The sequence below is a fragment of the Oncorhynchus masou genome, chromosome 28, assembly GCF_036934945.1.
Source record: "Oncorhynchus masou masou isolate Uvic2021 chromosome 28, UVic_Omas_1.1, whole genome shotgun sequence".
NCBI classification, from domain to species: Eukaryota; Metazoa; Chordata; class Actinopteri; order Salmoniformes; family Salmonidae; genus Oncorhynchus; species Oncorhynchus masou.
Window position 1 is genome coordinate 81,991,973 of NC_088239.1, and position 19,981 is coordinate 82,011,953.

The 19,981-nt window shown below is 37.5% G+C and overlaps 1 protein-coding gene across 1 annotated transcript in view; it reads left to right on the plus strand.

Moving 5' to 3' along the window:
• The first annotated feature begins 7,202 nt into the window (after positions 1-7,202).
• Positions 7,203-19,981, plus strand: part of LOC135518403 (LIM homeobox transcription factor 1-beta-like) — a 98,604-nt gene continuing 85,825 nt past the window's right edge. Inside the window, exons 1-2 of the mRNA XM_064943571.1 lie at positions 7,203-7,761; positions 8,247-8,433. Coding sequence (XP_064799643.1) covers positions 7,623-7,761; positions 8,247-8,433 — 326 coding nt within the window. The 5' untranslated portion in view covers positions 7,203-7,622. The remainder of the gene's footprint in view (positions 7,762-8,246; positions 8,434-19,981) is intronic.

Below are 19,981 nucleotides of genomic sequence, written 5' to 3' on the forward strand. Positions count from 1 at the left end.
TGTCATATAGCTGGATTTAATCCAGATGTTATGTATGCAATTGTATAGCATACTTTCAAACAGGCTTATGCTATAGTCCATGAAAGATAAAACTTTTGTGCTTGCACAACTTAATGGTTAATTGTCAATACAAAGCTAATGATCTAATACATGTATCATTTTTATCCCCCCATAACATATTTCGGCTGATTTTATTTTGCATATTAAAAACAACCCTTTAATTGTAGACCGCTCACAATTCCACAGCACATAAAAGGTTTTTAATCTACATCCCCCTTAGCTATTATTTCCCGTTTAGTATTAAGAAAACTTTAAGGTAGAAGCCCTACTGTTAGTCAAGTGTATCTAGTTTTGCGCACAAGGTTTACAACTCCCAGAGGTCAAACAGTAAACAAGTTATTTCTCTGCATTGCCTATTGAGAAGGGCCATAAACGTGGTAAAGGGACTAACATAAGAGATAATTACTGCAGTTTAAGCAACTAATAGGTGCCCAATAGAGTGAAATTGTGTACTCAAGGTGTTGATTTATAGGTTCATCACATTATCCTCGTGTGTGTGTGTGTGTGTGTGTACACCAATTACATACAAGTTCACTTACATTTTTAATTGAATATGCAATTGTTTTTCTTTAATAATATACTGCGATTGGTACATACATTTTTGGACTATTCAATTAATAAAATGTACCCTTGATTCTTGAAGAAAGGTATCATGTATCAATAAATGTCTCATGAGCTTAGTTCAACTGTGTACCCCATCAGAACCCAACATATATATATATACACGTTTGTTCAGTGTACAAATATAAGTTTGTCAACGATGTAATTGTACAAAAAAAAAACACTGTATAGCCTCAAAACATGTTTAAAACTATGTTGATATCATGGATGGTTATTCTTTGCATCCATAGCTTTATCAATGAATTTAATTTGAGAGTGGTTGCATTTGTCAACCCAGTTCCTGGGCTGTACCAAAGTGTTGGGGTGGCCAACTCTTGTTATAGTTTGAACTGCAGATTGCACATTTTTAAGGTAGAATTATGATTCACAGTGAGTTGTTTCTTTGTTTCTAGATATCCTGTGATAAAGACTTGTAATATTGTAAATGTGTCCACGCACAAACTACAAAGCACAGACCTAATGTTGGGATAGATTAAAAGAAAGAGAAAAAGTGGGATACCTCGTCAGTTGTACAGCTGAATGCGTTCAACTTGAATGTGTCTTCCGCATTTAACCCAACCCCTCTGAATCAGAGAGGAGCGGAGGCCTGCCTTAAATCGACGCCCAAGCTACTTAAAAGGGCAATATTATATATTCAAGGTAATTGTATGGCTACTTTTAGCGAAAATATTGGGTTTATTGGGTTTTTATAAAAATCGATTCACCTAATTAAATTGCTATTGGTCCTAATCGCTTGAACATTATGAGAATATAACTTTGTTAAACATTTTTTTTTTGTAATAAACGTTTTAATTTATTATTTTAGTATTGGAACAGGTCGATTTGACACGAGCCTTAGAAAACGAACGTTCTCTCTTTGCAAAGAAACATGCTAAATTCAAGTAAGGTGGGATATTTTCATTATTAACCATACCAAAGATAGAGGCCACTACTTGATTCTCGATAGGCGTTGCAACTGAATATCACATATACAAATTCCAGATGTAACAGAATTTGTTTTAAACTCAACATGAATCAACTGTTGCATGTAGGCTATATCCAAATTTAGTTTGACTACAGTTTGGAAGTTGACTTAGTCCTTTTTATATTGATGAACCATAGCAAAGCCAACATTTAAACTGTAAAGCGTGCCGGTTTATATGGTAATAGACCTGTTTATTATTCGATCATGAAAATGTTCCGTTTATAATATCAATGAGACATGCCTCGGATTTTTCTCAATTATTTATACTTAGGTATGCGTAAAATGTTCAAGCCTGCTCGAGATGTAATCGAAAAAGATGGAATCATGCAGTCCTTTCTAGCTGTTTTACAAACGTAGGCCTAAAAGGTATTGCATATAGCCTATCTCCAAAATTGTGCATAATGTTGTTTATCATTGATCATTAAATCGTAAAAATAGACATAGAATTGACTTTATTTCCCATAAGGGCTATTCTTTACGAAATAAAGTATATTTTAAGTCCAACCGCATTATCCGAAATATAATTACTATACTCTGTTAAAAACTTTCCAAAAAACGAAAAACACCTGTGAAGGCTTCATCAAACGAACTTCATCGAAGCAATAAAGCTCCAAATATAGGCTTGTATTAAAAACCGAACGTTTTGTTTTATCCCATCTGGTTAGCTATCACTCGATTTGGAACTCGTCCAAATTGATGGTAAAAGCTTTTCAGACCACAGCCGAATTATAAAAAAAACTGTAAATGATTGAATTATGCTTACCAATACCATCCTTGCTGCTCCTTCTGACACAGGAAGGAAACGGAGAAGTAGGTTCATGCAGGTATATTCAGTATAGGTCGTGTTTTGTTCCCATTATCCAGTCCTGCAAGGAGCACGTGCCTCACACCTGTTCTCCAAAATGATCTCAGATTCGTTGGGAAGTGTTCACAAATGTTGCTTTACAGACGTTGGGGTTTCACCTGGTGAAAGTGAAATGTAGCCTACGAAATTAAAATATATATTTTTTGGTTTTCAAGTCATGTATAAAGGCTACATACTTGATGATAAAGTATAGTATCTATATTATAAAGTGGCTGGAAGGCCTCGTCATTGTCGACGAGCCATGTGTGTTTGGGGACATTGCTTATTCACATTAGCCCATTGCCTGCTAACCATTGACATGTGATAGATTTAATTGCGTTTCGAAGTATTTTATGGCCGTGGTGCAAAGCATTGCTTTTATGAAACACTTCGAAAGCCAATGACATAGTCTCTAACTTCTAACCCAACATTATACTCGGCCTATATGTGGTTAGAACATTTGAACTCAATAGACGTGGGTTTATTGGCATAAAAGGCCAGACTATGGTAATAATTTCACGTTAGAAGTAGGCCTGGGCATATCGTGTTGAATAAATCTAGTTCAGCTGGGCTATCGCGTTCTATGACAGTCGTTTTAAACTAAAGAGATCGATATAATGGCCAAATTCATTAAACGTTCACATCAGTTTCGTCATCCTTTTCAATGAGAATGTCAACCAGGCTATTCGATAGACTATTTGAAGCCATCCATACATTACAACCATTTTTTTAATCACGATAAGATGTGCATGCAGTCACTATCGGCTACTGCAGTGACTGAAACTGTAGTTTCAACAGCACTGGTGCGCACTACTGATCGTAAACACTAGGGGTCAGTATACTCCAAAATATCAAAGCACTGAGACAGGGGCATTACAGAAGTCTCAAAGGTCATGAAGTTTTTACTGCAATTTTCTGCAGTTGCTCTTCACCAACTTCACATATTTAGAGCCTCCTCTGCATTGTGGGAGGCTCTAAATCAACAAATCATTATAGTGTTTTTGTTTGACCCAAAGACGTGACTGAAACAGGAACTGATTTTGCACCATTCATGTAGGCTATACATTGGATGTACAAATGCGTGTGATATTTGAATCTCTCTCACCAAATGATAGTACAATGTACACACATCGTTTTTGAGTGTGAGATATGGGGGTTGGAGACATGTTTATTTCGACAGTACAAATTCCAACTTGCATAAACAATGGCAACACTGAGTCTTGCTGTTGGAAATCCACATCAGTGTTTACCTTGGGCAATCACAGATGCACCTCCCCTAATTTCCAATAGTAGCCAATCCAGCTTCAACCCCACAGCATTGGCTAGCTAGCCTGTCACTAAAACCAATACTACCGCCCTCTACTGGCCGTGGTTAAGCTACCACATACTGTACATGTCAACTCCTCTTTTTCTTTCCAAGATTCCTTTCCTCACTCCCTTTCCTTTCCTCCTTTCATAGATTCCTTTCCTAGCTCCCTTTCCTAGCTTCCTTTCCTATTCTCTGCTAGTTGTGGTTAATCCCTACCACATACAAGTTAACTCCTTTTATTTTGTAGATTATTTTGTAGAAAAGGGTGTGTGTGGTAGGGATTAACCACAGCCAGTAGATGGTGACAGTATTGGTTTTAGTTACCGGCTATGCTGCGGGGCTGCAGCTGGATGCATCTCCCAACTACACTCCTTGAATTTCGTCTGCAGTTGGTTGCTTCAACCTTACCACTCAAACATCCCAAATTCTTGACATATTTATTGCAATATCGTGCATGCGGCACAAGCCATCCTCTATTTCCCCTACCCTGTTCTGTTTTACAGGCTAAGCTGTTTGTCATTTTAGTTTAGGATGCATTTATTCATATGAAATAGATTTTCTCTAGAGAGTAGGCAGGTCCATCTTTTCATAACACTGATGCAGGGAGTGAAAGTTACGCTTGTTTAGGCTACTCGTTACAAAATTAATATGTATTTAATAATTATAATAGGCTAATCATAAGAATAATACAATGTTATTATTTAAAAAGTTAAGAAAACGTATTTGTCTTCGATATTCTACGTTTTTGTATTGTTTTGAGGAGTATCTGACTGAATCCGAACTCTATCAATCTGGCCTCTGGACTATATCATGGGACCTCATGAAGCATGCTGCAATTGTTCAACTAATAATCCATAATAATAATAATAATAATAATAATAATAATAATAATAATAATAATAATAAAAAGTCAACAATAGGAAGTCAATTTAAAAAAAATATATAGTTTCCCCTGTCAAGAACCTGATAATGCAAGCGTCAGTATAGAGGAGGCCTAATTATCTCCAACAGAGTTTCTATCCCGATTACACGCTCGACTGCTACACTGAGAACTTAACTGTGGAGTGCATGGGGAAGCAGTCCATTTAGCTCAGGGGATCAAAATAACACCGTAAACCATACTGTCAGTGACCTGTCTGTCCTGTCAGCTCCGTCTTGAATGCCACACTCGTTTTGGTGGGGTCGCTCAACATTATTTTTGAAAGAGATTTTCTTAGGAAAACAATGGAGGGGAGGGAATGATGAACCTAATAACTCGCTAGCCCGAGGTACACTGCCCTAGAGGCCGAGCCTGGGCAGCTGTAGCCTGATTTATAGCCTCACTTGTCCACTGAGCCACATTCTATTCTCATATATCTCAGAGAATTGAGGGGACACAGATTATCAACGGAAACATATAGGCCCTATTAGCCGTAATAGTAGACACTAAGCTTACAATGTTGAATGTAAAACGTTAATATATGTTGGAATGGCGATTTATTTTAGTGTTGACAATGCAGAATATAATTTCACGCTAATTGTCAAATGAATGGATGGTTCGTAACCTAGGCTACATCTGTACTGTATTTTTATCCCTGCGTATATAGTTGGTTTGGTGGTGTTGTTATTATTATTATACCCTACAATTTTTGCAACCTCTGTTGTTGTATTTGCTGATGAGGAATATTAATTATTATTTCGGGGGAAATATGTATTTTGTGGGGATTATGCAATGGCATTGTTCATACATCTGTAACTGCACGTGCAAAAGGGCGACAAGACGTTAGACCCTTCGGGTTGACAATAATACGATCCTAACGGGAATAGACACAGTATATAGACCTTTATAAACGTTTTACGTGGTCTGGACTAAATAATTAGACCACCTAGATTACATTCATTGTTTTCGCTCTTGACGAATGCAAAAAAAAGTAGCCTAAAAACCTATGGCAATAAATACATTTTTTTTATGGAAAAACCCCACAAAATTAACTTCTTTATTTCGTCTCGGCTGATTGATTCGTGTTAAACTAATGCCAATATTATAGCGATCAAATGATCTGTCTGGCTTTATTCCTACAAAACGCTTTTCAATCCATTGGCGCGCAGGTTGTTTTAATGAATTCATACAGGAAAATATAGGCCTACGAAATAGCCTATACAATCCTTCTTCTATTGTCATAGATAGCCTATAGATTGATATCTGTGAAATGAATTTTAGTGCATTTTAAGGACAAAGGAGACAACTTATGAATATTACATTTTTAGAGACGATATGGTTCAGTGGAATAAAGAAGTGATGAAGGGAAAGCATTTCATTTCATAAATCTCCCGTTTTATCTGTGGGTTTATTAATCATGTAGATATGCCATTTCATATAGCGCGAGAGGGGCCCCCACCACCACCTACTACCACTTATGAGGGCTCTCCTCCGCCGGTGACTTCCAATTGGTCCAGGCCTTTGTTGTTATCGGGACCAATCGCCAGGTGAGTCGGTTGTGGGAAGTCGGCGGGCTTGATGCTTTGCAATAGATAATGCAATGGTGGTAAAAGTATGACTTTTATAAAATAATAATGATGAATAATTGTAGAATTTTCTAAAGTATTGACAACACATCATCCTCAATGTGGGATATAGCCTATCGTAATGAAGTGATAAAAATAGTAACAAAAATAATAAAATTAATAATAATAACAATTATAATAAACGAAATGTAAAAATAAAATGACTAACCATATACCTATAGTATTTCCAAATGGGCCAAAGTTGGATAATGCCCTCACAGCACCAACATCTGTTGAATAAAAGCCAATGTCACAACTTATTCATAATTCCTGTCGGCCGACACCCTTAGAAAAAAAGAGTTCCGAAAGGGTTCGGCTGTCCCCATAGGACAACCCTTTTGGTTCCAGGTAGAGCCCTTGTTGGTTCCAGGTAGTGTTCTACCTGAAAAAGAACCCATTTGGAACCAAAAGGGTTCTACCTGAACAAAAATTGTTATTCAGAGGGTTCTCCTATGGGGACAGCTGAACAAACCTTTTAGGTTCTAGATAGCACGTTTTTTTTCCTAAAAGCGTAGCTATACATTATGCATTGAAGTGCATGTTTGTTTTGGTCCTATACTTAGCCAACATACTTAGCTTCAAATCACCACAGACACGTAGCCTTGTGTTCCATTTAACTTCAAGGGTTCCCTGATTCTCATTTGGAGGCGGAACGATTCAGTTCCATGGCACTGAACACACAAACAGTGCGCACCAATAGCATCCCGCAGCAGCAGAATAGTGCATAAAAAGTGGTACTGGGAGGGCAAGGGGAGGGCTTCTCTCCAGTTGCCTCAATCTCAGCTTCGCCCTCTTCAAGAGACTGTTCACTCGGCATGGCACATTAACTTTAACGCTCACGTTGGAAGGAACCTCTCCACTCGACGTCTCTGGATTTACAGCACTTTCTTATTACTTTCATTTCTCTGCAATATTGTTATTTGGGAGTCGGAGAATTCACCAGAAACTCAACGCTTTGCGACGACGCTAATATATATGTTTCCATCCCGCACGATATAGGGGCACGCTAAACCACTCTAAATTGAGCAGGTGACAACCTTAAACCGTTCTTGACAAATGTGTTCCTTCGCTATGTCACGATTTAGTCTGTAACTTAAAACGTTTTTCATTGAACAAACATCAATAGGCTATTTATCACCGCGTAGTAAAAGTACAAAAATTCCAAGTCGTGTCTATTAACTACTATTTCCCCCTGGTTTTGCCTCTGCAAAGAAGTTCAGTGTGCAACAAGGAGGGGTTTGGGGTGGAAAAGACCACACTGTCTGTGACCATACATTGTTATGGAAATTGCAACAGGTCTCGAATCATTGGAGAGACGCTTCTCGGCAAGGAATCATTCTGCCTGTTCAAAGATGCTGGACGGTATTAAAATCGAAGATCATTTTAGAACGGGAGCGGCCACTTTGGGCGTTATGATCGGTGAGTTTACGGACGGATGGGACCATATTATCTCTTAATATTCAAAAGTAAAGATACCATATGATATTTTGATTTAATGGATCCATTCTCTTAGTCTCATATGCCAGCCTGTGACGGCAAGGCCTTACAGAACACTTGGCATGCACCTGTAGCAATAAGCTACAAATAAGACGCATTATAGAAATCCAGATTTCATATTGCCTATTCAAATTTTGTATGCAAACCCAACAGTAACTTTAACCTAACTATTCTCCTGACATCGATGTTAGTGGCAGGTTTAACTGTTGCTTATGCATTATATTTGTGAGTAATTTAGTAAGTTTGAGCAACAAAGCTACGCCTACTAATATTGTTTGTATCTCCCTAACATACATGACAACTTTTTTATTGAGTAGAAAATCCTTGCCGTGTGTGCACTCAATATTATGACATTATGTATGTGAATCTGAAAGGGACAGACATTCAAATGTTCGTTTATCACCCAGGTGCTGAATGCCATCATCAGGCCGTCTGCGAGGGATGTCAGCGGCCTATATCCGACCGATTTCTGATGCGGGTCAACGAATCGTCGTGGCACGAGGAGTGTTTGCAGTGCGCGGTGTGTCAACAGCCGCTTACCACAACTTGCTACTTCAGAGATAGGAAACTCTACTGCAAAATTGACTACCAACAGTAAGCACATATATCTTTCTATTTTCATTGGTAATTGGACTATGGTCGACAATCGAGTGGACTATATACCACCAAACTCGTTTGCCTTTAGCGCGCTCCACATTGGCGGAACTCTTTCTCTTCGCATTTTGTATCAAATACATAGTGGGGATTTTTTATCTTATACAATCTCTTACTCATGTTTGTGTTCCATCGCTATGTAGCTATGTTTTTTTTTTAAATTATCATAGAGTTTGACAATTGTGCTATGTTTGGGCCTATGCACCTACTTCATAATTCTTCGAATTAGCCTTTGGAAACTAACCTGGGTTTAGGCCTATTTGCCAGAGAAGTTATATATATAATGTTAACGATTATTTAAAACACATTTCTGTGTAATTTTAACAATAAAACAGAGCTAATTTAGTCTTCAGTTAACGATACATTCTGTTTCATATTGAAGTCATGCGTTATTATTTGAAGGCCTTCTAAATATATATTTTAAATGTCTTTGTATTTGGTTTTAGTGACTGGGAAATATCACATAGCTGTTTTTGGTTTTGTGGTATTGTCATTGAAGTCAAAATCTTAAGGTAAAGATTTTGCACAGTGTATGTAGAAATTAAAGTTAAATGAAATCTAATCAGACAGTTTTGACGTGGGGGTTCTATGTCTATAAACCTTGGTAAACTATATGGGGGAAAAATGTGTCTGGTATAAGATCAATAACCTATAATCACTGCATCCATTTGTTTAAACGGTGTGTTTTAGAAATGTATATAAGCTGATCTCTGCAATATAACATTTCTATATTGCCCGTGCTATTCGGGATCCTTGGGACGTCCCTACCCCATTGAAGTAGACGTTTTAAAATCGTTAGGTTATGGGTAGTGGTTAGGTTCAGGGAAGAGACGTCCCAAGGATATAACTGAACATTTCTATACTCGCTGTTGTGAGTAATTCTCTTTTGTACTTTTCAGAACGAATTCTATGATTATAAAAACCACAATACGAAGGATAATACTTCCTGTCATTGTCAGTAATATTTTATCAAGCTGACAACGCCTTTTATTATTACAGACAAATAAAGTACAAGTATTAGGCTATAACTATTATTACTATATTATAATAATTATATCCTCTTACTATTACCATGCTATAACCTTTGTGCAGTTACAGCCTAGTTTTATCATTTTGTAGGTTATGTGGGGTGTTGTGGTGCTGGTGCGGTTGTCTCTATGTATCAAACTATTGGGATTTAACATTTAGTTGTATGTTACATGGTCTAGTTGCATGGTCTCAATAGTTATGAGGTAACAGAATGGTAGAAATTATCAAAACGAAACAAATCAGAAAAAATTAAGACCTAATAATGTGTTCAATGTGTGTGTGCCTTTTACATTGATCGCCATGGAAACACAGTTGTGATATTAATAGATATAAATCATGATATTAGAAGATATAAATCATGACATTAGCAGATATACATAATGATATTAACAAGTATAAATCGTGTGTAGTTCTGAGGGGTTGCCTCTGGTGGGGTTAGCAGTTAGTATATGTGGGGGCCGTGTGCAGACAGTTTGAGCAGTGTGTAGACGGTGGGGTGTTTCTCGTTCTCAGCTCACTGCACTGTTGCTCTTCATGCCTGTCAGTAAGTTTTAAGGGCTCTTTGTCCAAGGGCTTTAAACATTGCTACTTCAATCACTGCGACATTATCGCTCCCTGCTAGAAGTCTGGCAAGGAACAATGGGCGACATCCATTGCCTGTGTCTGTCTGCCATTCAGCAGCCTTCCCCCGACATGATGGCAAGCAGTTTGTAGGAATAATGGGAATTTTCATAGCCGCAGCTCGGAATTCCTTCACCTGAGAAACGCACAGATTCACGAGCTTTGGCGCATGCATGTTTTTTTATTTTTTTATATTTTTGAATATTTTTTTTTACTGCAGGTCAAGAGTGGTGTACTAACGTTACTAGAAGCTATTGTTCGTGTTTTGATGACGTAAGTCATTGAGGTATATGGGGGAGGTATTTTAAACGTGTTAGTGGGAAGCTTGCCAATAATATGAGTGTGCAAATCAAAAGGTCAGGAGATTTATTTAATGTACTATTTTTTTTATTTTTTTTATCCACGTGATTTTTTTTTTAATGATCTGCTGTCATTTTATAGTGTCATATTTGAGGTTTTGGGTAGGCTTTTCTCCTAGAATTTTGTTATTGCGTTCCTACATTTGCTCCTACGAGGATGTTGTTGATCAGCTGAAAGATAGTGCCTTGAGTCCACATTCAGCCTGTGTCGCTGCTGTTAATATTTGTAGTTTCATTCTGGGGTAAATGCAAACATTGGCTTAGGCCACGATCAGTCAAAACTAAATCAGATTTTTTTTAAAGTTAATATCTGGGCTTGGTGCCCAAACCATAATGAAATGATTTGTAGGCCTCTCTTCAAACTCTAAATCCTCATTATTGGCAAAAAGTTAACTGACTTTATTTTGTATCCCTGTAAATCTCAATTTAAGATTTAAGGTGATTCACACATTTAATCTAGACTAACAGGCACACATTGAAATTATTTTCAATTATATTTTCTTGAGAAGTAGTTTGAATAGATTACATGTCACCAAAAGGTGACATTTAAAATAAATAAAAACATGTAATCATTACAATAAATAATTACAGCATTTTAAACTTAACTTCCAAAACATTCAAATTGCTTATAACAATAATTTAAGAAATATTTATCAGAATAGCTTTGTGTTATGGCAATTGTTGCTTTTAAGTATATATTTTTTCTCCACATGTTGATGTAATTTTTAAATATTTTTTAGACTTGTTTATGTGGGTATTGAAACAAAAAGAAATTGAATGATGGATTGTAATAACATTATAGTATGCATTTAATGTTGTTTTATCCAGTATTTTCCTTTGTGGTAGTCTAGAGCAGCTAAAAGCAGTGCCCGTCACTGGTCAGGCATGCTAGCTGTGTTCCTGGGGGCTAGTCCAATAGTAAGCAGGATGCCTCTGCATGTTTAACCCTTTGTTAAGCCTCTCCATTTCAAAACACATCTTTAACGCTCACACAGCCTTGTCGTAGTACTTGCAGCCTCTTTAAAACACATGACAAGAAATACACTTATCAATTCTCTCCCCTAACTACAAAATAGTGTTTACTCACAATGATGGGATACTTAGAGATGTCATTCACACTCATTCTCACTTTTTATGGCACTCATTTAAGACACATTAGTCAGACCTAAGGCAAAGCCAGCAGCCCCTGACAGGTCGCTGGAGAGAAGGAAGCAGACAACACACTGTGCACTGTAATTATCTGTAGGCTACTGTAAATCCTAATATTTCCATCCCTCCCCAGCAAACTAAAGTTGGTTCTGTGAAAGTTCCAAGAACATTCGTTAGGTCTTGGCAAATGCTCTCATAACACAAAAACTGTCCAGTTTTGGTGATGATTATAGAATATTTGCATAAAACATTTGCCTTATGTCGTAAAGAATATTCCTAGAACACATTTCATCTGTTCTTTTTAAAGGTTCCCAGAATGTTTCATTAGGTTGTGGTAACATTCTGATGGGAACATTAGGCGAACATCACAAAAGATATGTTCCCAAAACACAACTGTCCAGTTGTGCAGCTTAATTCTCCAATGTTTTATTTTAGGGTGTAAAAAAAAAAATATTCACCTGATGTTACAAGAATGTTCCCAGGATACATATAATATGTTCTATAAAGGTTCTCAGAATGTTTCATTTTGTTGTGGGAACAGTCGGGTGGGGATATTGTGAGGAAATCACAAAACACAAGTTCCAAAAACACAAAAAAACTGCCCAGTTGTACGGATGATTCTACAATGTTTCTTTTAGGATGCAAGAACGTTCCCAGAGTCGTCTTCTTTATGGTCAATCCGGAACTCCATCCTTCCTTTAGACATAGCTAACTTTTTTTTTTTTTTTTACCTTTATTTAACTAGGCAAGTCAGTTAAGAACTATTATTTACAATGAGGGCCTAGGAACAGTGGGTTAACTGCCTTGTTCAGGGGCAGAAGGACAGATTTCTACCTTTCCGGTTACTGGCCCAACGCTCTAACTACTAGGCTACCTGCCGCCCCACTCAGGGAAATACGGGTAACTCAACCTCTTTATATACTGCATACTTCTGGACCATATTTACAAGGTATCCAAAACTATCAGTTCTTACCTAGGATCACTTTTGCTTTTTAAAAAGTACATTTCTACACAATGTTAGATTTTTTTGTGAGTCTAAATTCTGTATTTCTGACCGTATTTATACATTTGGATGAAATAAAGCCATCCTTTCTTTTAGTAGAGTATATCTGAGCTTTAATTTCAATTTTTTTTTCAAAAGAAACATGAATGTGTGGCTTTGAACCTGCAATCTTCAGCTCTGCAGTCAGATCATTAACCCTCAGTTTTTTTTTCTATTGTCATTCTAGTATCACTCTATTGTCATTCTATTGTTGTTCTATTGTTGTTCTATTATCATGCTGCTCTTGTTCTGTTGTTGTTCTGTTATCATTCTATTGTCATTCTTTTGTTGTTCTATTTTTGTTCTATTATCATTCTGTTGTTGTTCTGTTATCATTCTTTTGTTGTTCTATTGTTCTATTTTTGTTCAATTATCATTCTATTGTTGTTCTGTTGTTCTATTGTTGTTCTATTATCATTCTATTGTTGTTCTATTGTTGTTGTTCTGTTATTATTATATTGTTCTATTATTATTATATTGTTGTTCAAATATGGTCAATCAGGACACAGAACACAATTTCTGAGTTGTTAAAATGTTCCCATCCTCTTCATATGCTGTGATTTTATAACACAATTTTATCGTTTTCTTTCTTCATCATGTGTTGAAAGTCTTAAGAAATGGGATATTAGTTGGATAGAGATTCCTGTAAATAGCTTGTATTCATGCTTTTTAAAATACAGATTCAGAACCTTCAAACTAAATAAGAAAACTTCTTGACATTTTTTCTGCATTTCAAAATCACAGCATATGAAGAGGATGGTCACATTTGAATAAGTCAGAAATTGTGTACTGTGTCCTGATTGGCCATGTGCGTCTGAAAACCCACAAGGCCACAGCTATCCCATGGTTGCGCATGGGATAGTGAAGACTGTACAATACAGGTGTCCTGTGCAACTGAACTTAAATATTGTATGAATGCCATCACAGCTGATCATGTTCCAAATATGCCAATTGTCATGTCCCCACAATGTTACCACAACCTAATCAAACATTCTGGGAACCTTTTTTAAAGAACAGACAAAATGTGTTTTGGGAACACTTGTAACATCAGGTGAAAGGTTTTTTCTGTACTCAATAGAAACATTGTTAAATCATCTGCACAACTGGACAGTTTTTTGTTGTTGTGTGTTTTGGGAACATATATTTTGTCATTTCCCCCACAATGTTCCCACTTCATTGTTTCTTTAGGTTGTGGAAATATTCGGGGAACATTTAAAGAACAAATGAAATGTCTTACAGGAACGTTCTTGCAACATCAGGTGAATGTTTTACACAAACATTCTATATTATTCACTATGAATGGACAGTTTTTTTGTGTTATGAGAACATTTTCCGCAACCTAGCGAATGTTCTGGGAACTTTTCAGATAAGTTATTTTGGTTTGCTGGGAAAACATTACTGGTACATTGTGTTATTACGTTACCTGGAAACCTAATGAGAACGTTTGGGGAACGTTCTGTGGTGGTTGTTACAAATGTTGTTCACGACATTTTAGTGAACGTTAGGAGAACACAATTTTTTGTTGTAAATATAAATATTTATCAAAAACATCTGAATTGGGATGTTATCATCCTGATGTTAAATAAAACTTAAATAGGAAGTTTATGTTCCTGCTTTGGCTGTGTTGACACCTCCATTCACTCTGTAAATGGTTTTAATTCACAAGTGGCTTTTTGTTTTTGTTTTCTGAACATTTTACTTCATGTGTTTTATGTTGTTGTTTGTGTTCATTTTGAGCCGCCAAATGATTTCTGATTAATGCCACTATGCTATTTCTCGACCACACTGTGAGCTTCTTTACAAGTTGTGTCAAATGGAACATTTAGTAGTTGCCTAGATACTAGAGCAGCTTTCTACTCACAGGCAGTCTACTCTTTAATTAAACTAGTTCTGCAGCTGTTGCAGGTTCTAGGCTAATTGCAATACTATTATGTGTCGAAATATATTTAGTTTCTGGACTTTATACCTGGATAATGTTTGTCAACAGGCTACTTTTGAAAATGTGTTTCGTAACATTATTTCACCTCTGGGGATAATGTTTTCTGGGACATCTCTGGGAAGTTGTACCCCTGGCAACATAATGATTTGCATGGATTGAAACTTTGATGCAATACCTGCATCTTATTCAATATAACAATAATATAAATAATATATGGCAAACTATTGTATTTGTGCATACATTTTACGTATGGGTGGCCCCAGCGGCCATCAAACCCGTGGTCTTTGGCGTTGGAAACGCCATGCTCTACCTACCTAGCCACACAGCGCCACATATTTGATTGTATCTTATGAGAAAATGGCAATACATTTTAATATTTTTACGTGAGCATGAGATGAGACTGTGTGTTGGGTGCTGTGTGCTGAGGGAAAGTAGACAGTGATGTCATTTCACCATAGAATAACACAGAGCTGCTCCAAACCTCACCAAGGCTAACATGTGGGCTCCAGCCAATTGGGGTTTAGGATGTCTCCCTGGCAACCAGGCGACTATGCAGCAGGCTTTGCGTGAAATTTGGAGAGGAATTCCGTGTGTGTGTGTGTGTGACTTTGAGAGTCATTTATTTGTTTTCAGAACAAAGGGAGAAAGCAGAAGGATCCTAATAATACATTCAATATCAGTATTTTGGTCACCATCTTTCCAGAACACAAAAGCAGATCCTTTGTTGAGAATAATAGTTGAAGTGCATTTGAATGGATTAAATGATTGTTTGTAAATGTTGGATGGTATCCCACTAAACATTTCCAACCTCCATGTACAGTACAGTGCCTTCAGAAATTATTCACACTCCTTGTTGTTAGAAAGTGCGATTAAAATGGATTTGATTGTCATTTTTGTTGTCAATGATCTACCCAATATACTCTGTAATGTCAAAGTGGAAGATAACTCTATAGCATTTGTAAAAAAAATAAAAATAGGAAAAATAAAACACTAATATGTCTTGATTAGATAAGTATTCAACCCCCTGACTCACACATGTTAGAATCCCCTTTGGCAGTTATTACAGCTGTGAGTCTTTCTGGGTAAGTCTCTAAGAGCTTTGGACACCTGGATTGTACAATATTTGCACATTATTATTTAATACATTCTTCAATCTCTGTCAAGTTGGTTGTTGATCATTGTTAGACTCTAGTCTTGCCATAGATTTTCAAGACTATTGAAGTCAAAACTGTAACTAGACCACTAAGGAACATTCAATGTCATCTTGGTAAGCAACTCCAGTGTACATTTGGCCTTATGGTTTAGTTTATTGTCCTGCTGAAAGGTACATTTGTTTTCCGGTGTCTATTAGAAAGCAAACTGAACCAAGTTTTCCTCTAGGATTTTGCCTTTGCTTAGCTCTATTCTGTTTATTTTTATCATAAAAGAAACTCCCTAGTCCCTTGCCGATGACAAGCATACCCATAACATGAAGCAGCCACCATCCTTGAAAATATGAAGAGGTACCCATCAGTGATGTGTTATGTTGGATTTGCCCCAAATATAACGCTTTGTGTTCATGACCCATAAAGTTCAATGCTTTGCCACGTTTTTAGCAGTTTTACTTTAGTGCCTTATTGCAAACAGGATGCATGTTTCTAAATGTTTTATTCTGTACAGACTTCCTTCTTTTCACTGTTAGTTAGGTTAGTATTTTAGAGTAACTATAATGTTGTTGATTCATCCTCAGTTTTCTCCTATCACAGCCATTCAACTCTGTAACTGTTTTAAAATCACCATTGGCCTCATGGTGAAATCCCTGAGTGGTTTCCTTCCTCTCCGGCAACTGAGTTAGGAAGGACGCCTGTATCTTTGTAATGACAGGGTGTATTGATACGCCATCCAAAGTGTAATTAATAACTCAAAGGGATATTCAATGTGTGCTTTTATTAATTTTTTACCTATCTACCAATAGGTGCCCTTCTTTGTGAGGCAATGGAAAACACCCCTGGTCTTTGTGGTTGAATCTGTGTTTGAAATGCACTGCTTGACTGAGGGACCTTACAGATAATGTTGTGTGGTACAGAGATGAGGTAGTCATTCAAATATTATTTTAAACTCTGTTATTGCACACAGTGAGTCCATGCAACATATTATTTGTTAAGCAAAGTTTACTCCTAAACATATTTAGGCTTGCCATGACAAAGGGGATGAATACTTATTGACTCAAGACATTTTGGGATTTTTATTTTTTAATTAATTAGTACAATGTTCTAAAAACATAATTCCACTTTGGGGGTATTGTGTGTAGGCCAGTGAAAACACATCTACATTTGATCTATTGTAAATTCAGGCTGTAACATAACAAAATGTGTAAAAACCAAGGGGTGTGAATTCTTACGGAAGGCACTGCATTTTCTGGTTGTGGCTGATCCTGACTTGGAAAGCTGTAGCTCCTGACGATTGTTCCCCTGGCGATGGAATTCTAGGGGCGCTTTGTCCATTGGGACAGGGCTCGAACCCAACGGACTCTCTTTTAGCTATGTTTATATTACTTCTGCTCAGAAAATATTTCTCAGTTTACAGAGACAACAGAGCAACCCTCCTTCTAGAACAGTAAATAAAAAAAAAAAAAATTAATAAGGAGGAAGAGCTCTGAATTTTTTAATATATTTTTTGCAGTTTTCTCTGAATGAAATGCCATATTCGTCACTCATTTCAATTCAGGCAGATTAGACAGGGCACGTTCAGTTTTAGTAAACCCTCAACACGTCTTGAGTGGTTGATGCTGAAAAGAGCAAGCGAACACAGTTGTTCAGTCCTGAACACACACATCCCTCGTGGGTGATGCTGTTCTTTGTTGTGCTGATGGGGACGTTTTGTGGTCAGTGGCCATTAGCGAATCCTTCTTTTTCAAATGTTGTTTTTTAATTAACTAGAGCTCAGGACCCCGGTTTAAAATGCTGACTAAGAAGATTTTTTTTGACCTGCATGCATGTTTTTAAACCTACACTATCCTTGACCCCCCCCCCATGTCTTATCCACCCACAGGGGGAGAAACAATATTTATACATCTACTGTATTTGAGCGTGGTAGGCTTTTGACTATGGTCCATCAACCAATTCAGGCCCTTTCTTAGGGACTGTTGGGTTCTATGGTTATTTGGAGATTTTCAGGGATGTTCTCTTTACGTGAAGACATTAGAGCGTCTCCTCTACGTTTTGGCCCTGAGGTATTTGCACATCAGTCTATGAGGTTATTTCAGAAAGGGCCAGTGGAGAGCATTTAGCTATTAAATCAAGAATTACACAGAGTGATTTGAAGAAAAAGTATCTATAAAAAGAACATTATAGTAAACCCTCAACATGTCTTGAGGTTTGATGCTGAAAAGAGCAAGCAAACACAGCTGTGTGTTATATATATAAGACATGTTGAGGGTTTACTAAAATTGTATTTTTATATATATATATATATATATATATATATATATATATGGGCTATATTTTCAGAAGAAAATAGCCCAAGTTAGCAGCTTGTACAATATTGACAAGATATTGCTTCAGCTTGCCTGGCCTCTGGCTCAGCAGTGTGTTTTAGCGTAGCTTCAGCTTGGGCGTGCTCAGTAAGGAAGTATCTAGTTTCATATCAACACATCCTTCTCAGTCCTACCATCCAAGTGTGGTGATGCAATTATCTATCATTCCATAATGTGTATAGTTTTCGCTCTTCTATTTTTTTTTATTGAGCTGTTTTTCTGCTTCTGTACCAAAACCACTCAGTTGTTTTGGACGCCATATTGTTGGTGACAAGATTATCCTCACGTTCTTTTCTTTAAGTTGACAGGATACATTCATTTTTATTTTATTTTAGTGTGCAAGGTACAATTTTGTTGACAAATCGTTGCCTGGTCTCCAAAATTAAAAAAAAAAAATTTTTTTAAGGGCACTCCAAAAATACTAGTAAGCGTCATCCAAAATACAGTGCAGGATGTCTACAGATTTTGTCAGTAATGAGAATCAGTTTCAGAAACCACTTTTTCTTTTACGTTTTATTACAGCACAAAACTTTTCATAATGACCTTTTTTTTTTTTTTTTTTGCGCTTTTCTCAAAATTGTCTGTCACAGAGCACTTAACAAAAGGTCCAGATCTGAACCCCCTGGAAGTCATTTGACGCTAGAAACAGCACAGCCTCTTCCTCCCTAAAGGCCTGACAACCTCAACGTGACTGTTTATGTGTTAATACTATAGTTTGAATAGCCCATTCCTGACCCTGTCAGCGAGAGCGATCCATCTCTCTAACGAGAAAAGGAGCACGGTGTCACAGATACAGGATGAAGACTCCCATGTAATATTGTACCAATTGTTTTACTGTAAAAATATATATATTTTACCAGGTAAGTTGACCGAGAACACATTCTCTTCTACAGCAACAACCTGGTGAAGAGTTAAAATGGGGGGGGGGGTGAATGAACCAACTGAAAGCCGGGGATGATCAGGTGGCCACGATAGGGATCAGATTGGGAATTTAGCCAAGACACAGGGGTTAACACCCCTACTCTTACGATACGTGCCATGGGATCTTTAGTCACCACAGAGTCAATCAACAAGTACATGACACTCAGCTTAAATGCACATAAGATATTCAAGAGTCCACTGTTCATTATTTTATTCAATTTCACAATCTTGACTGGGTAGTGAGTTGTCTTCTGTGGAAATATTGAGCAGGAAAGCAACCCTCGATTCCTGTGAAGAAAGACAATGACGTACGAAGCTCCTACCTCTGTAAGTCACTCTTACACACAGGCAAATATTAGTAAAATGACTTGGATCCCCCCCCCCCCCAATATCATTCAGGCAACGTGACGTTTCTGTAAGATTCTGTAAGATCTTCCTGTTCTCTCGGGATGGCCCTTTTTCCGCAAACACATGTGGAATGGAGTCAGGGAGCTAGCCTCCTCCACTTCCTGTACGTTACCCCCCCCCCCCCCCGTAGTGGAATGCTTCTCCAAATACAGCGGCCCACCTCTTCTTCCACCGGGGTGCGAGGAGTAGCTGTCACCACTGTGGCAAGTGCTGCCATGCCGGCGCTGTGTACCCAAAGCCCCGCTCTCGCGCCCAGACGCCACATACTACCAGCGTGTGGAGACGCAGGCCCCCCCCCCCCACAAGAGTAGTAGAGGGACTGCTCCTTGCCCATAGCCACGTAACTACGGGTGGCATAAACACTTAACTATGAGTGGCATTAATTGTTTGTGATTAATGACAATCCACTTTCACCATAAAAGCAGAGTGAAGCCACTTGAGTTACATGTTAACCCATAAGAGTTGTGAGAGAGACTGGCTAACATGTTAACCCATAAGAGACTGGC